The sequence below is a fragment of the Cryptomeria japonica genome, chromosome 1, assembly GCF_030272615.1.
Source record: "Cryptomeria japonica chromosome 1, Sugi_1.0, whole genome shotgun sequence".
In the NCBI taxonomy this organism is placed as follows: Eukaryota; Viridiplantae; Streptophyta; class Pinopsida; order Cupressales; family Cupressaceae; genus Cryptomeria; species Cryptomeria japonica.
This window is the reverse complement of record NC_081405.1, coordinates 113,007,864-113,025,882: the sequence shown is the minus strand read 5'-3', so window position 1 is coordinate 113,025,882 and position 18,019 is coordinate 113,007,864. Positions and strand designations below refer to the sequence as shown.

Genomic DNA, 18,019 nt, shown 5'->3' with positions numbered 1-18,019 from the left:
CTCATCAGGAAATGCAAAGTTTATAGAGTAGCCGATCAAGCCCAGGATAATGGTAGATACCTCCAGTCGTGCTATGAGAAAGAAGACAAAGAAGTGAAGATAGATTGGAATGAGCCCGAGGTTTTAGACTTGAGAGCTTTGATGGCTCCCGTTTTATCTTGCACTCGCAGATGGGTGGATGTACAACATCAAAAGTTGAAGGAGCAGAATGTACCAATGACATTCACTTTGGAGGCAAGACTAGAAGAAGGAGAAGCAAGTGTGAGTGAGAATACTTCTCATTCCAAAGGCTCAAAGAGGAAAGGAGGACCTGAGAAGAGAGAACCTTCCAAGAAGCAGAAAACAAATCCTGATCACCCACCAAGCACATCTTCTAGGCATGAAAAGGAGGCGAGTCAAGGGGAAGATCAGAGGCAGATAGTATATGAAGTTGATGAGTCTATGGAATCCATGGTACAAAATGATAAACAAGAGAAAGGACAGACACCTCAACATTCATCAAGTCAATCTCCCCAAGTCGGTGCTAATGAGCAACACGAAGAAAAGAATGATGATGAAGCAACATCTCCTTTCCGGGAAGATAGACCACTACCTAAAGAAATACAAGTGAGGGAAACAAGATCTGCCATTCCTGATTGGCTAAAAGAGAGACTGACAAAGGTAGTTGTGGTTGAAGAGGAAGAAGATGTGTTTGACTTGGAAAGCCTTATAGGAAATTCTCATGAGGTAATGGAGAAGAAGGCCACAAAGATGTCTAAGGTAATTAGAGATGAGACTGGATCCAGGAAAGTGCAGGTAGCTACACCAGTGGTGGACAAATATGAGGATGAGATTCTTGTAGAAGAGTATGACTTAGAAACATTTGAGCTTGGTCCACTTACCTCCGAGCAAGCGATGGAAGAGGCAACTAATTCATTTGAAGCACTTAAAGACAAACTTAAAGAAGAAATGGAAAAGAATAAGAAGCTTGAGAGGGAGGTCAGTGCTTGGAGGAACTATTTTAGTCATCTTAATCAGCCCTTGAGACGTCAGGATCCAGCAGTATCTCCTTTACAAGCACTCCCTCTTGAATCAGTAGGTGAGGCAGAAAGGGTGAAGAGCTTGGTTCAACTTATGAGTTCTTGGATTGATAAATCCCATAAGGTAGCCGTTGAATTTGCAACAAGAATGATGAAGACAGTTCATCGAGCTATCCAGGTCCTTGAGATTATCCATAATCTAATGATAACTGTAGCTGCATTCACTCACACTAGAGATGTAATCATTCCAGTCTTACAAGTGATAAGAGAAACACCAAGATGGATTCTGGCACAAGAAAAGATAATGGATGGAGGAACCCATAACCTCCTACAGTGGTCAGCTCTGCTCCAGATGAAGGAGGTCCTTTTTGAAGACGTCAACACCAGATGCAGCCGAGTTGAAGGCATCATTCATCCAATTCAAGATAAGGTGTTTGAGGTGTTGTGTACCATTCTTGACAGGCGGATCGAGATCGAGACAGATGTGGACATCCAAGAGTTGGAGGATAGAATCAAGGTCATCTTTTGCAAAGAGGAGAACATCATCACAGATAAGCAACGAGATCAAATGTACACTACTATGTTCCTGATTGAGAAGACCAAAGAACTTGAACCTGGATGAGAGACAACTCTTCTCACTGCTTTTGATCAAGTCCTTCACTTGGAAGAACGAATGAAGAATCTTCCTGAGATTCCCATTGCTGAGATTGAGGGAATTGTGTCCAGATTCATTGAATATGCTAAGAAAGAGCATAGGAAAGGGAACAAAATTCTAGATGAAAAGTTGTTATAGGATGATGTGGCAACTTAATTCCTATTGGTCTATGTCTCCTCGGTATTTGTGCCAATTCTTTATTGGCTATGGATTAGCGATGTTTATCTAAATGGGGACTTTTTTGTAACAAACCCTAATTAGGGTTTAGGTGTCAAAATCTCAGCCGTTGATCTTCTTTTGATCCGGGCCATTCATTGTATTTGAGGATGCTATATATATACCCTCACTCATTTCATTTTAGAGAGTTAGAGAAGTTAGAAAAAAGGAGAGAGAGCTTAGAGAGAAGAAAGTTAGAAAGTTATTGTTGTAGAAAGATTTTGTAGTGAAGAAAGAATTTTGAACAATTGTTGTCCATTTGGCTATGAGATCAATAAAATATTGAAGTTATGGTGTTTTATTGCAATACTTGTGGCTATCTTCATGATTGTTTATCTTCTTGAATCACTCTCAGTTGAAATAGCATTTAAATTTTAAGTTTGAAGGACGAAGTGTTGTGCTTGATCTTTGATAAGATTCATATTCCAAACCACTAGCTTCTTACTGATTGTAAGGACGCCTTGTGTGGTCAACTGGAAACATTGAGATTGATTAAGAATTCAATCATTCTTGGAAGTATTGATATGTATCTCTATGATAGTATCCATATCCTTGATGATTTGAAAGTTATTGAATCCCCTTAGAAGATCGCATCAATTCCAGTAGAGTTGTAATTTCTTGGCGAAACTGAAATTGGTAGAATCTTATCAAGTCTAGTCTTCATTGAGTCATTCTTAGGATTAGTTCAAGTATTCTTTCTTTAAAACCATTATCTTTTGATATTTCTTGAAAATTCGTTAGTGTTAGGAAAATCCTGTTCCTGCATTTGGAAGGAAAGTAACGTGGACAAGCTTTCTCTGAAAGTACGTAAGACCCCTTGAAGAAAACAACATATACAACGACCACTGGTGCTTATCCACACGTAGAGATCCTACAACAAAGAACCTTGAAGTCATCCCGATTGATCCTTTTCGCGACATCTTCAGCATTCGGAGACTTTAATCAAGAGAGGATAAGGTACCTTTAGGTATTTTATTCTGTGTTTGGTCGTGTACAAAATACACATCAACAGAACCATAAACAGGGGACCTCATCTCTGTACTCTGAAAACAACATTTACTAGAGAACCAAAGACCAACTTGAAACACACTTAAGCAACAATGTCCACCAAGGGATTCAAACTTGGTAACTATCACCAAACAATCAACAGGCATACCAATGCACAGTGCGCCCATGTACCTCTTTATAAAATATTTGTAATATCTCTAAATAGAAATATGAGGAAATCTCACAATAATTCTTTTAATTTCCACACTTGACAACACTCAATTCAGATTATTCCTAAACTTCTTACCACTTCCATATATCTTTCAGATTGTAAGACATGGTTTTACCAATAATCACTAATGCATAAAAATGAACAGAGAATACCATATAGTGGAAGTCAAAGCAATGCCAATGCACAGAGGAATACACCGGACAGTATATGATCTGACCAGGTTACATTTGATAAGGGGATTATTAATGTCCAGCGTTGAAAATCGCTGACACTAATATAGTAATATACAGAATCTGCTGCTTATTACATTTCCAATTGGGGCCACAAACCAACTCTAGCAGTGTGGATCGATGCATCAGACAAACATACAATATGCAGTAATATTCCTGCTAACCATGCTATACAAATGAGTGGATTTCTTCCAGTGTAGACTCCTCTGTAATCCTGTCGCAAACTGGAATTTACATCCATATCGAAGTCTTGCGAATATATGGATAAATGCCTCCAACAATCAAGCAAATGAAATAATGATATCCTGGGCTGAAAAGGTCTTTATTTCAATATATTAAATCTCCCATTTGATATTTTGGGTGCCACGACACTAGAAGGAAACCCAGACTTTATGCCAAAATTATAATAACAAACAAGCTCCAAACTTTAGGATGCTTAGCTCAATATCCTTCGATAAATTCTAGCTCCTATGTGCTGTGTCTCATAAGCCACATTGGTGACGGAAGTAACAAATAATAACAACCTTCAGCCGCCTTACAATGTTAATCTCTAATATCTTTAATTTATTCTTTGGCACATTATATAATCGCTAATCTCTTAATATCGCTTATCTCCAATAGAGATTCACAGCAATACCAAACTTCAGGAAGGCAGATATAAAATTTCAAGCATCGCCAATATTGGGTCCACTGATACTAGTCACTCTTATTATAAATCCCACAATCTGAAATAATATCGAACACCTCCAAAATCTGCAATACTGTTTTTCTGAGAAATATATATAATATCAGGATTCAGAACTGTCAAAGGAACTTATCTGCAAATTTGTCACTAACAGAGACTTCACAAATTTGGTTCAGCTGTGAACTCCCTCGTGAATCCACTCTTGAGAAGAGTTAGGTTTCCGTCCAACCCTTCTGTTGAACTCCTGAAGGTTTTCGTCTCTAGAAATCATAAATGTTTCTCGAATCATAAGCATGCCTTTGCTACAACCCCGAGACTTCCTTATAAAGCCCCTCAGAAACATCTAGAAGGTCAGGCCGACTGGAGAACTTTAATTAAAAAAAGTGCCCTTATAATAATATATAATTATTTTATTGTTTCTTCTAATTAAATTAATTAATATTAAGTCATCATATGAATATTTTATTTATATTTTGATAACTTAATAAAAATCAATTTGATTAAATGTCACCTTAAAAATTGGGGACATTACAATATTTTAGCGTGTCTTCAAATAATGAGATATTTTAGTTGAAACTTATATTGCCATTTTTAAATGCCATACCAATTCTGTGGAATCATCCCGTTCTTTACTATTCTGGAAGTTAATGTGTTTTCATGAAGGCCTGACAAAGTTCTTTTTCTTGAATTGCAATCTTATATAATGCAGCAATTTTTGTACACATAACTGAAGTACCTGCCTCTTATGAAACAGTATTTAACATCCATCAGTGATGCAGGTTGTATCTGCAGCTGGTGCTGTTAAACATGAAGAAATTGTAGATCAAGTAAAAAGATTGTTTACAAACCTCTCTACTGATCCTACAACTGTCCGACAGTTAGTGGAGAGAGAACCCTCAGTCTTCACTGGATATGAGGTTAAGCCTAGTGATGTTCAATTTTGGCTGTTGATGACCAGTTTATAAACATGTTTCTAGTGATTTGTTAAACACTTCAATCTTGTGTGCTGGCTAATACACCCTATTATTTTTTTCAGAATCGCATTGTAGATGATGATCTGCCTTTGGCACATGTTGCAGTAGCTTTTAAGGGAGCTTCATCGACCAATCCAGATTCACTTGCATTGATGGTGATCCAAGCTTTACTGGGGGGCTGGAGAAAGAGTGCTGGTGCCGGTGCAAACATAGGGTATAGGATTGACACTTATAACTTTATGATGAACATTGAATACTTACAGTAGAAAAATTGAACTGCTAACTACACTTTAAATTAATAATTTAGTCAGAATCCAAGCTTACAAATGAAATTTTAATACTTTAACAATAGGTCAGAACTTGCACGAAAGGTTGCTGAAAATGACCTAGCGGATAGTATAACAGCATTCAACACAAATTTTATAGATACAGGTCTTTTTGGTGTCTATGCTGTAGCAAAGGTGAGATTTGTATCTTGTATTTTCTTTCTGTTCTTATATGAGTACTTGTTTTGACTAATTATTTTGAATTAATGTGGTTAATATTATTTGAAGGTGTACCTTCAGCTATGTTTAACTTAATAGGTTCCTAGTTATGGGGATTTTTATTACATGTATAACTTTGTTATGCCTGAAATGACTTGCAAAACAAGAGTTAAATTGGCCCCCCTCCCAAAAAATGAACAACAGCTCAAATTATAATCCACAATATTGCTGGCATGAATTAATCCGATTTTTTGACCTATAAACGACCACTAATTGGAAAAATACTAATTATAGGAATAACATGCCCTAGACAACTCCAATAGATGCAGGAAGGACAGCATGGGCCAATTCCCATTCAAGTAATGCAAATCTTTTTGTTAGGTATGCAAAGATGACTGCATGAGCCTCACTACTTGCATCCAAGAATGGCATTTGCATTGGTAGACACCCTCATTCTTGCCTGCATTCGCAGGATTTCCAGTTTAGTGCTATTACATGCAGACCAGATGCATCTGGCATGTACGCACGTGCTAAGGGTAATGAACTTTGGTGTGAGTTCTGGGAATTCTACTTTTGGTTGAGGCTGTAACTGAAACAAATGTAAGAAGCATGATGCAAGCATTGGGCCCCAAGTGTTAATCGGTTCAAAATAAAAAAACCTGCAATAAAATTACAGTATAGCATCATTAAAAAAAAAAGGACACATTCTACAGCTACACCTCACAAGCCTATTTTCTAATGCATATCTCACAAATTACTCATTCCTGGAATTGCGGGATTTAATTGTATCCAAAAACGTGAGACCATCAATCCTGGCTACACAACACACATCCTGCTTCTAATCTCATAAACCTTTTGCAGCTCCTTGGACTCTACATCCCATCATGTTGCAGGTATGTATCTGTACTCAGGTTCTTGTTATCAATGAGAGACAAGGTACTGTTAAAGCACTGAACTTTTTTGCACTACTAGATATAATTTTGTTCATCTTAAGTGAGTGGATAAAGTTATATCTGGGTTTGTTCCTTTCAGTAGCCAAGGAACTAGAAACCTGTGTGACAAGGCGTATGGCAAGTTTGTGCCTCTAGAGGTCCATATAGTTACCACCCACTGGCATGTGATGTGCCAAAATGTGTCTGTCAATCTTTCCTGAACTCTTGTAGTATTGAGTTTAGTGAATCTTATCCTCTCAACTCTGACCAATCCATGAGGTCATTCCTCACCTCATGTTCCTCAAGGAGAAAAATTCTGCCAGGTCTATCCACATACCGCTCTAATTTCAATGCATGTGCAGCCATGTGTAAAGGCTTGTTTGGCTTCTCCCACCTTTGCTGGATTATGGGCTGAATGTACTCATGGTAGAACTGTAGACTGGGGTCTCTCTCACAAATGGTGGCCTTCATTTGGCCACACTTAATAGAATGTGCAAATGTGATGACATTGAAAATGGGGGATACAAAAGATGTGTATCTCGTGTCTGGCCAATAACCATCATTAAGCACAATCATCTTGCCCGTCTTCCTGTGCTCTATCTTGAACTCCATCCACTTATGATTGTGACACATGATTGGATTAGGTGGCGAAGTCCAGCCCGTGCTAACCTCCCATATATTGCAGTTTGAAGCTTCATCAAAATTTAATTTCATCATCTTGGGAGGTGGGGACTTCTGCTCAGCCATGCTCCTAATCTTCTTCTTTGATCCCTTAATTGAATCCATTGCTGGCCATGTTTAGCAAAATGGACTTCTCATATGTGTTCAGATTGCCGAAGTCCCATTTAATGTGATCACTTACCAGCACTCTCAAACTGGCTTTAATTTAGCTTGTGCACCTCTGCCAAGACTGCATTTTGTAATGAAATAGCCTTTTTTTTTTTCTCTCAAGTCATATTCACTATATTACTTAGAGTGGAAGTAGTATCCCAAAAGGACTTTAGAATGTTATTCAGGCAAGGCCATGAAAGAAGATCCCCTAGAGATTGTGGAACAACTCAGCATCAGTTGAGTTTATCAACCAGCCAATCCTAGTTGTACGTTGCTGTAATGGATGGAAATGGAGTAGTGTTGATGTGTATTTTGTACACGACCAAACACAGAATAAAATACCTAAAGGTACCTTATCCTCTCTTGAATAAAGTCTCCGAATGCTAAAGATGTCGCGAAAAGGATCAATCGGGATGACTTCAAGGTTCTTTACTGTAGGATCTCTATGTGTGGATAAGCTCTCTGTGGTATGATGTGATTTTGCTGGAATCACAAGGGGGCTTACACTTGACGACCTAAACGTCTGATTTGCTTTGAATATTGCTGGAACACAGGATTTTACTAGCCTAGACTTTTTGAAAAAAAGAAAAAAGGATGAGGGCGAGGAAAGGATCTAATTTTGATACTAAGAATGTAGGAGCAATGAATGATCTTTGATGAAATTCTAACTAAATCTTGTTTTGACATCCCAGGACCATCTCCACAAGGTTAGTGCGATCTTCGGAGGAAAGCTTTATGATGTTCAGATCATCACTACAAGCATAGACACCATCAGGCTGATGCATATCAATGAAGAAGCAACAATTGAAGTTAAGCTTAAGCTGAATGATTCCAGTTGACTACAATAGATTCCTTTGAAATATGATAGGGTTTGTCCAACATCATGAAACCATCTTGAACACAACTCAAAATGAACTTAATTGAATTCTCATTAGAAAAACATGAAAACTCACTCCAAATATCCAAACCTTTATGCCCATATATCAACAAACTGCTAATAGTATGGATATACGAATTTCACCATCAATCAAACACATTTCTTCCACTCATCTAATAACATGAAATCAAAACTGAGAAGTATAGAGACCATGCAAATTATTGAATCGACCCATAGATTTCACCATTTCTTCAATGAAGTTTTACAAGTCTTTTACAACATCTTGGCAACAATCTTTGCCTTCTCTCTCTACTCTACTTTAATTTCTATACTATTAACTGACTATTCACTAACTATTTACCCACTATTTTTCCACTATTCACTAACTACTTTCTATTAGCCTTTACAAATGAAGAGCCGAGGCTTATATAGTGCCCTTAATACAATTCAATGGCTAAGATCAATTTGAGATCAATGGCCAAGATTCTACAATGAAAACCCTAATTAGGGTTTGTTACAACAAACTCCATTTTGACCAATGAAATAATTGTATTAATTGGACACATGTCTTCTTTGGAATATTCGACCAATGGATAGCTGGGGTAGGTACATCAAAGTTTGTGCCACCTTTAATGAGTCAGGTACATTGAATCTGGACATGCTGAGGTGGACCAACCCGACTGGAGGAGTGATGACTAGGATGCCACCTTGTCTGATACTTGCAACTTGGTAGATATCCAATTCGATGATGTTGAGAAGCTAGCTTTAATTAATTCATCTGAAACTATCTGCTTCTTCAACGAACCCTTGCTCTGACTTCTTTTGTCTTTGATGTGCAGGATGATGATGTACCTCGCCTTGGAATGCTGGATTGGAAGAGGTTATTCCTGATGATGCTTGACCGAAGAAGGCCGTCCTTGTCGATGCTAGATGGGATGAGGTCGCTCTTGTCCTTGCCCGATCTTCTTTGTTGAGAGTCTGCTAAGTAATAGATCCTCCGGCTTTGGGTGGTTATTTGAAACCTACACAAAAACTTAAAATTAGTCTTTGAGCATCATACCTTAAAGCATGAAATTTAAGACCCTTCAAGGGTATAACTTAAGATATTAATTTGAAAAAGACATGATAAGTCAAGAATTATACATTTTCAAATTAATTATGAATGGAAATTGGATTTTCAAGACTTAGACTTTACAAAATTGCTATGAAATCACAATAAGTCTTGAATAAGAACTTAAAAAAAAAAGATTCTTCATACCTCCTCCTTGAATGCTTAACTGCGAACCTTGAAAAAATGGAAAAAGAAGCTCAAAATTTGCTGGATGAGGATTGAATTGCTTGGCCTTCTTGGATGAATTATGTCTTGATCAACCTTCAAAAGAACGTCACCTTCACTAGCCTCCAACACTTAGTAAATTCTGGAAATTTAGCCTCCAACACTTAGAAAATTCTGGAAATTTAGCCTCCAACCTGTTGGATTTCGCTCCTCCAATCTGCTTCTCTAAATTCGCATAAGAAGGAATGAAAGAATGATTTGCATTTGCTACAACATCCCTCTCTTATATAGGGCCCTCACCCTAATTAACCATGAGGCCGAACTAGGTTTTTAGTAATAAAATAAGATAAAATCCCACCTAAAAGGAGGCCGACTTGCTTGTAAAAGCAAATAAATGCTCTTGAGCGCTCACCTTTTATTTTTTTTAAATTTTAAAATTAATTTCAAGGCCCATAGGTGGATTTTTCATTTATTTTAAGGCTTAGAATTTAATTAATCAAATTATGAATGCCTTAATTTATGCGAACTTGCTTTAGTCTTCCAAATGTCTTGAAATAGGCAAATTTAATGAAAGGCTATAGGCTAGCTTAGGAATGTTAAAGTTTGATCAAGACTCCTTAAGCATCAAGATATCGAAAGTGATGGTTTGAACCCCTTGTCTAGACTTGCTCACTTGATAAAATTGAAATTTTCTCAACCAATATTTGCAAATTTCCATGTCTTTGTATTCTCAATCTTGCAATTTGCCTTAGACTCAATCAAACAAGGTTGAATAATAGATTTTTTTGATATTTTCGCCCTGGACCCTCTGGAAGGGTCAGGAGCGATTTTTCCAATTAGGTCTAGAATATCTCATTTCTTTCACTCCAAAATCTCCTGGAAGGCGAGCTTATTCTTGGTTTCACCTAATCAAGTCTTGCATTTCAATTTTTTATCAGGAAATTAGGTGAAAATGTGAATTTCGCCCTGGACCCTCTGGAAGGGTCAGGAGCGATTTTCCTTGCTTGGGCTTACTCTTTCATCATCTCAACTTCAGTCCACTTTACAAAGCTAGGAAATAGTCCTCTTCATTCACCCAATCCAAGTTTGATTTGTTTTGTAAGGCAAAATAGGGGATTTTGAGATTTTCGCCCTGGACCCTCTGGAAGGGTCAGGAGCGATTTTTAGGTTTTAGGCCTATTTTCCAATCCTTTCATCTTCAAATCACTTCCATGGCATAAAACATCTTGCCTTACTCTCCTTCAAGTCATGAAAACCAAAATCTCATCTTGAAATGCAAGGAAAATAGGAGGATTTGGAAATTTCGCCCTGGACCCTCTGGAAGGGTTAGGAGCGAAATTCCTCTTCCAGGCTAGGATCCATCATTTTTTTAAGGTTTTCAAACATTTCCAATTTTCCCTTCAAAATGCCTTGCAAATCAAAATTTGGTCAAATAAGGCAAGAAATGAGTCCTAGGTTGATTTTCGCTCTGGTCCCTCTGGGAGGGTTAGGAGCGAAATTCGCTTTGGACCCTCTGGAAGGGTCAAGAGCGAAATTTGACATTTTTAGACTCTCCGTTAGGATAATTTTATGGAATATAACATTTAAGTATAAGTTTCTTATACTTTAAGTTATATTCCATATATACTTTCAGGATGTTTGAGAGTGGTTTCAGACCTCCAGGAGCTATATTGCAAAATCTAGTTTTTGGAGGATTTTCAGTTTTCCAGACTTAGTCAAATTTCAGGATCAGGACATTCCAGACTTAGCCAAATTTCAGGATCAAGACATTCCAGCCTTCATCACTCACCAACTTGACCTAACTCAAGCAGAACCTTCTGTCCAGGTGATCCCCTTGGCGACACTCGAAAGTTAAAGGCTACAGACAAAACCCTAAAAGACCTAGAAAAACAAACCCTAGAAAGCAAAAAGCAGGGGTCCCCATTTGCAATGGGGCGATGTGTGAATACATCACAACAAGTAGGGGCATCTGCAAGCTAAGCAATGTAAACTAGGAAGTCCATATATTTTCTTACAAAACATTAAAAGGAGATTGAATTCAATAGATCCAACCTCAATTTTATTGAAAGAGGGCTGAATGCTGATTGAATTTTGTTCTTTTTGTTTAGTAGACATAAGACAGTAGTAACAACAAGTTACAGCCATAGAATGCAGACACAGAGCTAAGGCTGAGTAGAAGAAATAGAGGAGTGCTTGTGACAACAAGTTTGGCCTGAAAGTGCGGGATCGTGTGGCATTGGGTTGCCTGGTCTCTGATGTCAGATGCGAACAAACATGAATCTTTCGGAATTAGGATGTTGCGCAGAATCTGTTCCCAGATGTTCGTCAACAGGGTCCTACACAGGTACAAAGGATGCTGAATTTAGGTGGGTGTGGGTAGAATCAAAATAGAATTAGAGCATGGGAGGCTGGAACACAAAAGTGAGGCCTAGGTGCGGATGAAATTGTGTAGGGATACAATTTACAATGCTATAGTTACAAAGGGATTTATCTGAATCGGAATTGGAGAAGTTCTATTTACCTTTCTTTTTCTTCTCACACTCTTTGTGGAAATGACCGATTTTGCCACAGTTCTAACATTTTGCCTTGGACGTTCTAGGAGACTAAGATCTCCTCGTGGATTTGGATTTAGACTTCTCGTCCTCCTTGCCTTTCTCTTTCGATCTACCACAAATAACAAGGGCCTCCTTAGCCGATTCATAAGTTTTTCTCTGCATCTCTTTAGAAAGTAACTATGCAACCACCTCATCCATCTTGAACTTGGTGGTGGTACTTAATGATGTATTTTTCATGCACATGCGAACACAGAATAAAATACCAAGGTATCTTATCCTCTCTTGAACAAAGTTTCCCCGACTGTTGAAGATTTCGCCTAAGGATCAATCGAGGCAACTCCAAGGTTCTGGTATGTAGGTTCTATACGTGTGGATAAGCTCAATTTGGTCTGATGTGATTATGCTGGAATCACAAAGGGGACTTACATTCGAATGCCCGAGCATATGATTTGCTGGAACTCAAGTCCTATCTACTCATCGAGATAATAAAGAAATATCAAAAGATGAAAGGCTCTGAAAGTCTACTCTAAGACCTAGAATGCAAGAAGATGGATGAACGACTAGGTGGAGTCCTACTGGGCTGGGTCTCACCATCAGGTTGAACAATCCGACACCAACTCAGTGCGATCTTCTAAGGGATGCTTCGAATATATTCAAATCATCACTGTCAAACACTGATCACCATTCAAGCTAATGCATGACCAATAGACATGTAACGACTCGAGATTAAACTCATTCAATGCTAGTTGACCACACAGGGCGCGCTTACAATCAACAAGAGGCTAGTGGTTTGGACTAAGCGGATTCCACGGGAGTGCATTCAATAACTTCCTTCATTCAATCTAATTATCTATCATCTAAAATGAAGATTCAACAAGAAACCATGCATATTGCAAGAAAGAACACATTTCACCTTAACTTCAATGAAAATGGAGTTCATTTACAATTTAGGCAACAATTTCTTGCCTTCTCCTCCTAATCTACTATAATTGCTATTTTATTTGCTATTAATCATTAGCTATTCTAACCTCTATGAACTAACTATTAACCTTTACAAATGAAGAGCCAGAGCTTTATATAGAGAGCTCCTTAGATTTCAATGGCTCTGATTGATTTACAATCAATGGCTAGGATTACAAGATAAAAACCCTAATTAGGGTTTGTTATAACAAACTCCTTTAGCCAATGATAAAATTACATTTCATGAGAATGGACCAATAGATGTCAGGGGTAGGTGCCTTGAGGTTTGTGCCATCACTGGTGAGTCAGGTACATTGAATTTGGACATGCTGAGGTGGGGCTATCTGACTGGAGGAATAGTGACTGGGATGCCACCTTATCTTGCGTTTGCCCTTGCATTGACCTTCCTTCATCCTAGATGTACTTAGTGAATGATGTAACCCCTTGACTCCCATGTGTTTGATGAGGCCTCTTCACGGTCAAATCACTCCTCCTTTGGTAGCATACTTCACCTTGAAGTGCTTGTAAGATCCTTCTCTATCATCCTGTGATTTTTCCATGTGGTAAAATGAAGATCTTGAGGATAGCTTGCAACTCCTTGAACACTTGAAGTCTTCCAATGCTTTAGAAGCACCTTGAGTCCTCCTCCATGCATTTGAAGTGTCCTTGATGATGATGGAACTTGAATAGGTCTTCCTTGTCCTAGCCTGATCCTCCTCCATCTTGATTTTATTAATCTGCAAAACAAACAAAGGATGATTAAGTATACATGATATATTTGTTCTAACATGATATTTCTCACCTTAAATCATCAACAAGAGGGCATTAGAATGAAATTCGCTCAAGATCCCCTCTAGGGATAGGCCCTATAGTGAAATTTGCTCTGGACCCTTTAGAAGGGTCAGGAGTGAAATTGGACAAAGTTGCTCAATTAGACTTCATTTTCAACCTTACCTTACCAAGATCAAAGCATTTGCCTCCAAAATTGTTTAGGAATGGGTTTTGCTCAAGGACTTAGTCAAAACTTTAGATCTCCTAGGAATTTCGCTCTGGACCCTTTGGAAGGGTCAGGAGCGAAATTTGCATTTTAGCTCAATTTTCACAATTTCTTTGCCTCAAATCTCCTTTCAAGGTAAGAATACATCAATCTTACGCCATAGGGACAAAATCTATGCTTCAAACAAGGGGCAAAATAGTGCTTTAGGAAATTTCGCTTTGGACCTTGGCCAAGGACAGGACCTATAAGGAATTTCGCTCTAGACCCTTTGGAAGGGTCAGGAGCGAAATTGGTGATTTAGCTTCAATTCTATCACTTCATTGCCTTAAATCACCTTTCAAGGGCAAGTACATATCAATTCTTTCCAAACCATGCCTTAGAAATCAAGATCTTGGTCTCAACAAGGAGCAAAAAGAGGTTATAGGAAATTTCGCTCTGGACCCTTTGGAAGGGTTAGGAGCGAAATTTGCAATTTAGTCTTAATTCCATCATTTCCTTTGCTTCCATTCAGTTCCCAAGGCAAGTATATATCCATCCTCTCTCCACCATGTCCTAGGAACAAAGATCTTGGCTTGAATAAGGAGGAAAATAGTGTTTTAAGAAATTTCGCTCTAGACCCTTTGGAAGGGTCAGGAGCGAAATTTGTCTTTAAGCTCATTTCACACTTCTTTTCTCCTTTCTTTGCCTTGAACTTGACTTCTCAAACTTCCTTCTATCACCATCAAGTCAACTTGCTCTCAAAGTAGTGCCTACTCATTGCTTTTGGTGAGGAAGTAAGCTATCCTAAGGATTTCGCTCTAGACCCTTTGGAAGGGTCAGGAGCGAAATTCATGTTTTACTTGATTTTTCTTCACAAAACTCCATTTCTCATCCTTTAATCATCAACAAGAAGTCTTTTGCCTTAAAGAAATGCTTGAGAATGAGTTAGTTTGTTGGTTGGAGCAAGGTATAATGCTTCATGGAGAAATTCACTTTGGACCCTTTGGAAGGGTCAGGAGCAAAATTCTTTTTTGGCTCAATTCACACCCTTTTTCACTCATCTTTGCTTTAGATTTGATCCTTGATCCTTTTCTTTGCCATGCATGACCACCATTCAATGTCCTTAGTGAAGAAATAAGTCTTTTGGGGAATTTCTCTCTGGAGCCTTTGGAAGGGTCAAGAGCTTGAAAATTTTTCGCTCTGGAGCCTTTGGAAGGGTCAGGAGCGAAATTTTGCTTTTTGCACAAATTCCTCACTTCACTCTGTTTCACGCATCAATTCTCTATTCATACGTCATAAGGACAAGATTTTTGAGGCAAATTAAGACCAGGAAGGGAGATATTAGGAAATTCGCTCTGGACCCTTTGGAAGGGTCAGGAGCGAAATTGAGGAATTTGCCTTAGATATCACTCAAACATTCAAACTTCTCCCTCAATCACATTGCTCTTACCTCAATACATGCTAGCAAACCACCTTAAAGGAGTTCCTGTCTCAAAAGTTGGATGAAAAGTGCATTTTAACCATTTCGCCTAGGTACCCCTGGAAGGATAGGATCTATCCAGGAATTTCGCTCTGGACCCTTTGGAAGGGTTAGGAACGAATTTCATGTTTTAGGCTAAATTTCTTCATTTTTCCCTCAACTTTGTTCTTAGACTTGGTTTTTAGATCCTTCCTTCATCTTAATCAAGTCCATTTGCCTTCAAGGTGATGTCAATTCAATGCTTTTGATGACAAATTAGGTCTCTCTAAGGATTTTGCTTTGGACCCTTTGGAAGGGTCAGGAGCGAAATCTGTCTTTTAGGCTCAAATCTTGACCTTTTCATCAAATTTCCATATCCAAGCTTATCCAAGGCATCTCCAAAGGTGAACTCAAGCTTATTTCCCCCAAATCCATGCCTTAAAGTGAAAATTTTGTCTAGAATAGGAGTCAAAAGGGGGCTAAGGAAGATTTCGCTCTAGACCCTTTGGAAGGGCTAGGAGCAAAATTTGCAAAAATGCTCAAATTCTTGACCTTTCTCCAAATTTCCAAGTCTAGACTTGATCATTAGGCATTTCTCAAGGATAAATAGGTCAGCTTCACATCAATCAATGCCTAGAACTTCATCATTCATCAACTGGACCAATCTCAAACCCTCAAAGATGATATTCACTCATAAAGCTTCATTGACTTCCTCAAACTCAAACAAGACATAACCTAGCAACAAGAGCAAAGCCTGACCTACGAAAGGCTTTCAAAGAGACCCTCACCTGGACCATCTATTGACCAATTTGAACTCAAGCAAAACCTGCTATCCTAATGATCTTTCTGACAACTCTCCAATGCAAAGGCTAATAGCCAAGACCAGACAACCAAGCAAAGAAAACTAACTCTAGAAAGCAAAAAGTAGGGGTCCCCATTTGCAATGGGGCGATGTGTGAATACGTCACAACAATACTCTTGATGGCCATTACAAGGTGGTCCCATGAGTTTGACAAAGTACATAATAGAAGCATGCGACAATCCTCCTCCTCTATCTTGTCACCAATAGAACCCAACCATGCAACAATCATGTGAAAGGCGTTCAGATATTCTGCTATGGATCTTCCATATTTTGCCTTTAGAGAATACATTTTTTTTCTCTTAGGAATAACTTGTTTACTAGGGATTTAGCCTAATAAACATCTCCAAGTTTTTTCGAAAGCTCTTTCACAATCTTCTCTTCATGGACATTCAATAATATAGAGTCTACCAAACAAAGTCTTATGAGTCATGTTGGCTGGTTTTGATGCAGATATTTCAGCCCATAGATCGCATTCTACAAGCATATCTTCCATTTGTAACTTCCACAATTCAAAGTTGCCACCGTTAAACTTCTCCATCTCAAATTTATTGGATGTGCTTGCTATCTTCTTCTTGCAACAAGATTTTGGAAAAACCCTTTGCGAAAATTCCCACTCAAATTGAGATCGATACAAAAAACCTGCTACCCAACAATTGAACCAAAATTGGTTAGGCTCCGATAACAATTGAAAGAAAGCAAAGGTGCAGAAAACACTCTAAACACTAATCTAGTGGGGGAGATGTTGCAAATTTTTATTTCAAATCTTTACAGTTATAGTGAAAGAACACACAATATACGTGGGGAAAACCCTTTCAAGTAAAAACCCCACACTCCAAAAGCATAGTATAGCATCATAAACTATAATAGAATCTCCAACTTGGGCACCCTCCTTACATGCAAAATATTTCCCCAACATGAAATCACCCTCATGTAATGTAACACCCTTGCATGCATGGGTGCCGACCTCCAGGAATAGCTAGTTGTCATAAAATGTGTCACAGTTGTCATAGATTCTGTCATAAGCTATCATACGTGTGTCATAAATCTTGTTATAAATTGTCATAAATATTTCATAACCCAATACTTGGCACCTACATATTATTAATCTAAGGTCCTCTAAGTGGGAGGCCTACTCCACATGGGTTGCATGTGTCACAGTCACTGCCAAGTAGGAAGCCACCTTTCAGGTAAAAAAACCCACACTCCAAAAGCACAGTGCAGCATCATAAACCGTCGTAGAATTTCCAACTTGGGCTACCTCCTTACATACAAAATATTTCCCCAACATGCAAATGCCCTCATGTTATGCAACACCCTTGTATGCACTGGCGCCCACCTCCAGGAATAGTCAGTTGTCATGAAATGTGTCATAGCTGTCATAAGCTATCATATTTAAGTGTCATAAATCTTGTCATAAATGTCATGCCTTGTCATAGAGAGCAAACCCCAAAGACCTATTAGTACAAAACGAGTGAAGGAATTGATAGGGGTTGACCGAAATTTTTAGAAAAAATATAGTAATAATAATAACTACCAGCAAAGGGCTGACCCAATTTAAAATTAAATTAAATCTGTTCTAGTTCATCAAGCTGACCCCATCTTGGTGTTAAATATGGTTTTAAATAAAAGAAGATTATATTTTGTAAGGGCCAACCTCCCTAATGGAGTGCCCAATTTTGAATATGAAAGGATGCCTATAAATTGGAAGTTGCTACCCCTTGCAAAGGGATATATCCATTCATGAAGTTGCCTTCCTTGGAGCAATTTTAAATAAAGATTGTTGAATGTTTGAGGGAGGGCATAGATTA

The 18,019-nt window shown here is 38.3% G+C and overlaps 1 protein-coding gene across 1 annotated transcript in view; it reads left to right on the top strand.

The window, feature by feature from the left end:
• LOC131026839 (probable mitochondrial-processing peptidase subunit beta, mitochondrial) overlaps positions 1 to 18,019 on the top strand; it is a 58,752-nt gene that overhangs the window by 32,559 nt on the left and 8,174 nt on the right. Inside the window, exons 3-5 of the mRNA XM_057956829.2 lie at positions 4,804 to 4,941; positions 5,061 to 5,212; positions 5,351 to 5,459. Of these exons, the coding sequence (XP_057812812.1) occupies positions 4,804 to 4,941; positions 5,061 to 5,212; positions 5,351 to 5,459 (399 nt within the window). The remainder of the gene's footprint in view (positions 1 to 4,803; positions 4,942 to 5,060; positions 5,213 to 5,350; positions 5,460 to 18,019) is intronic.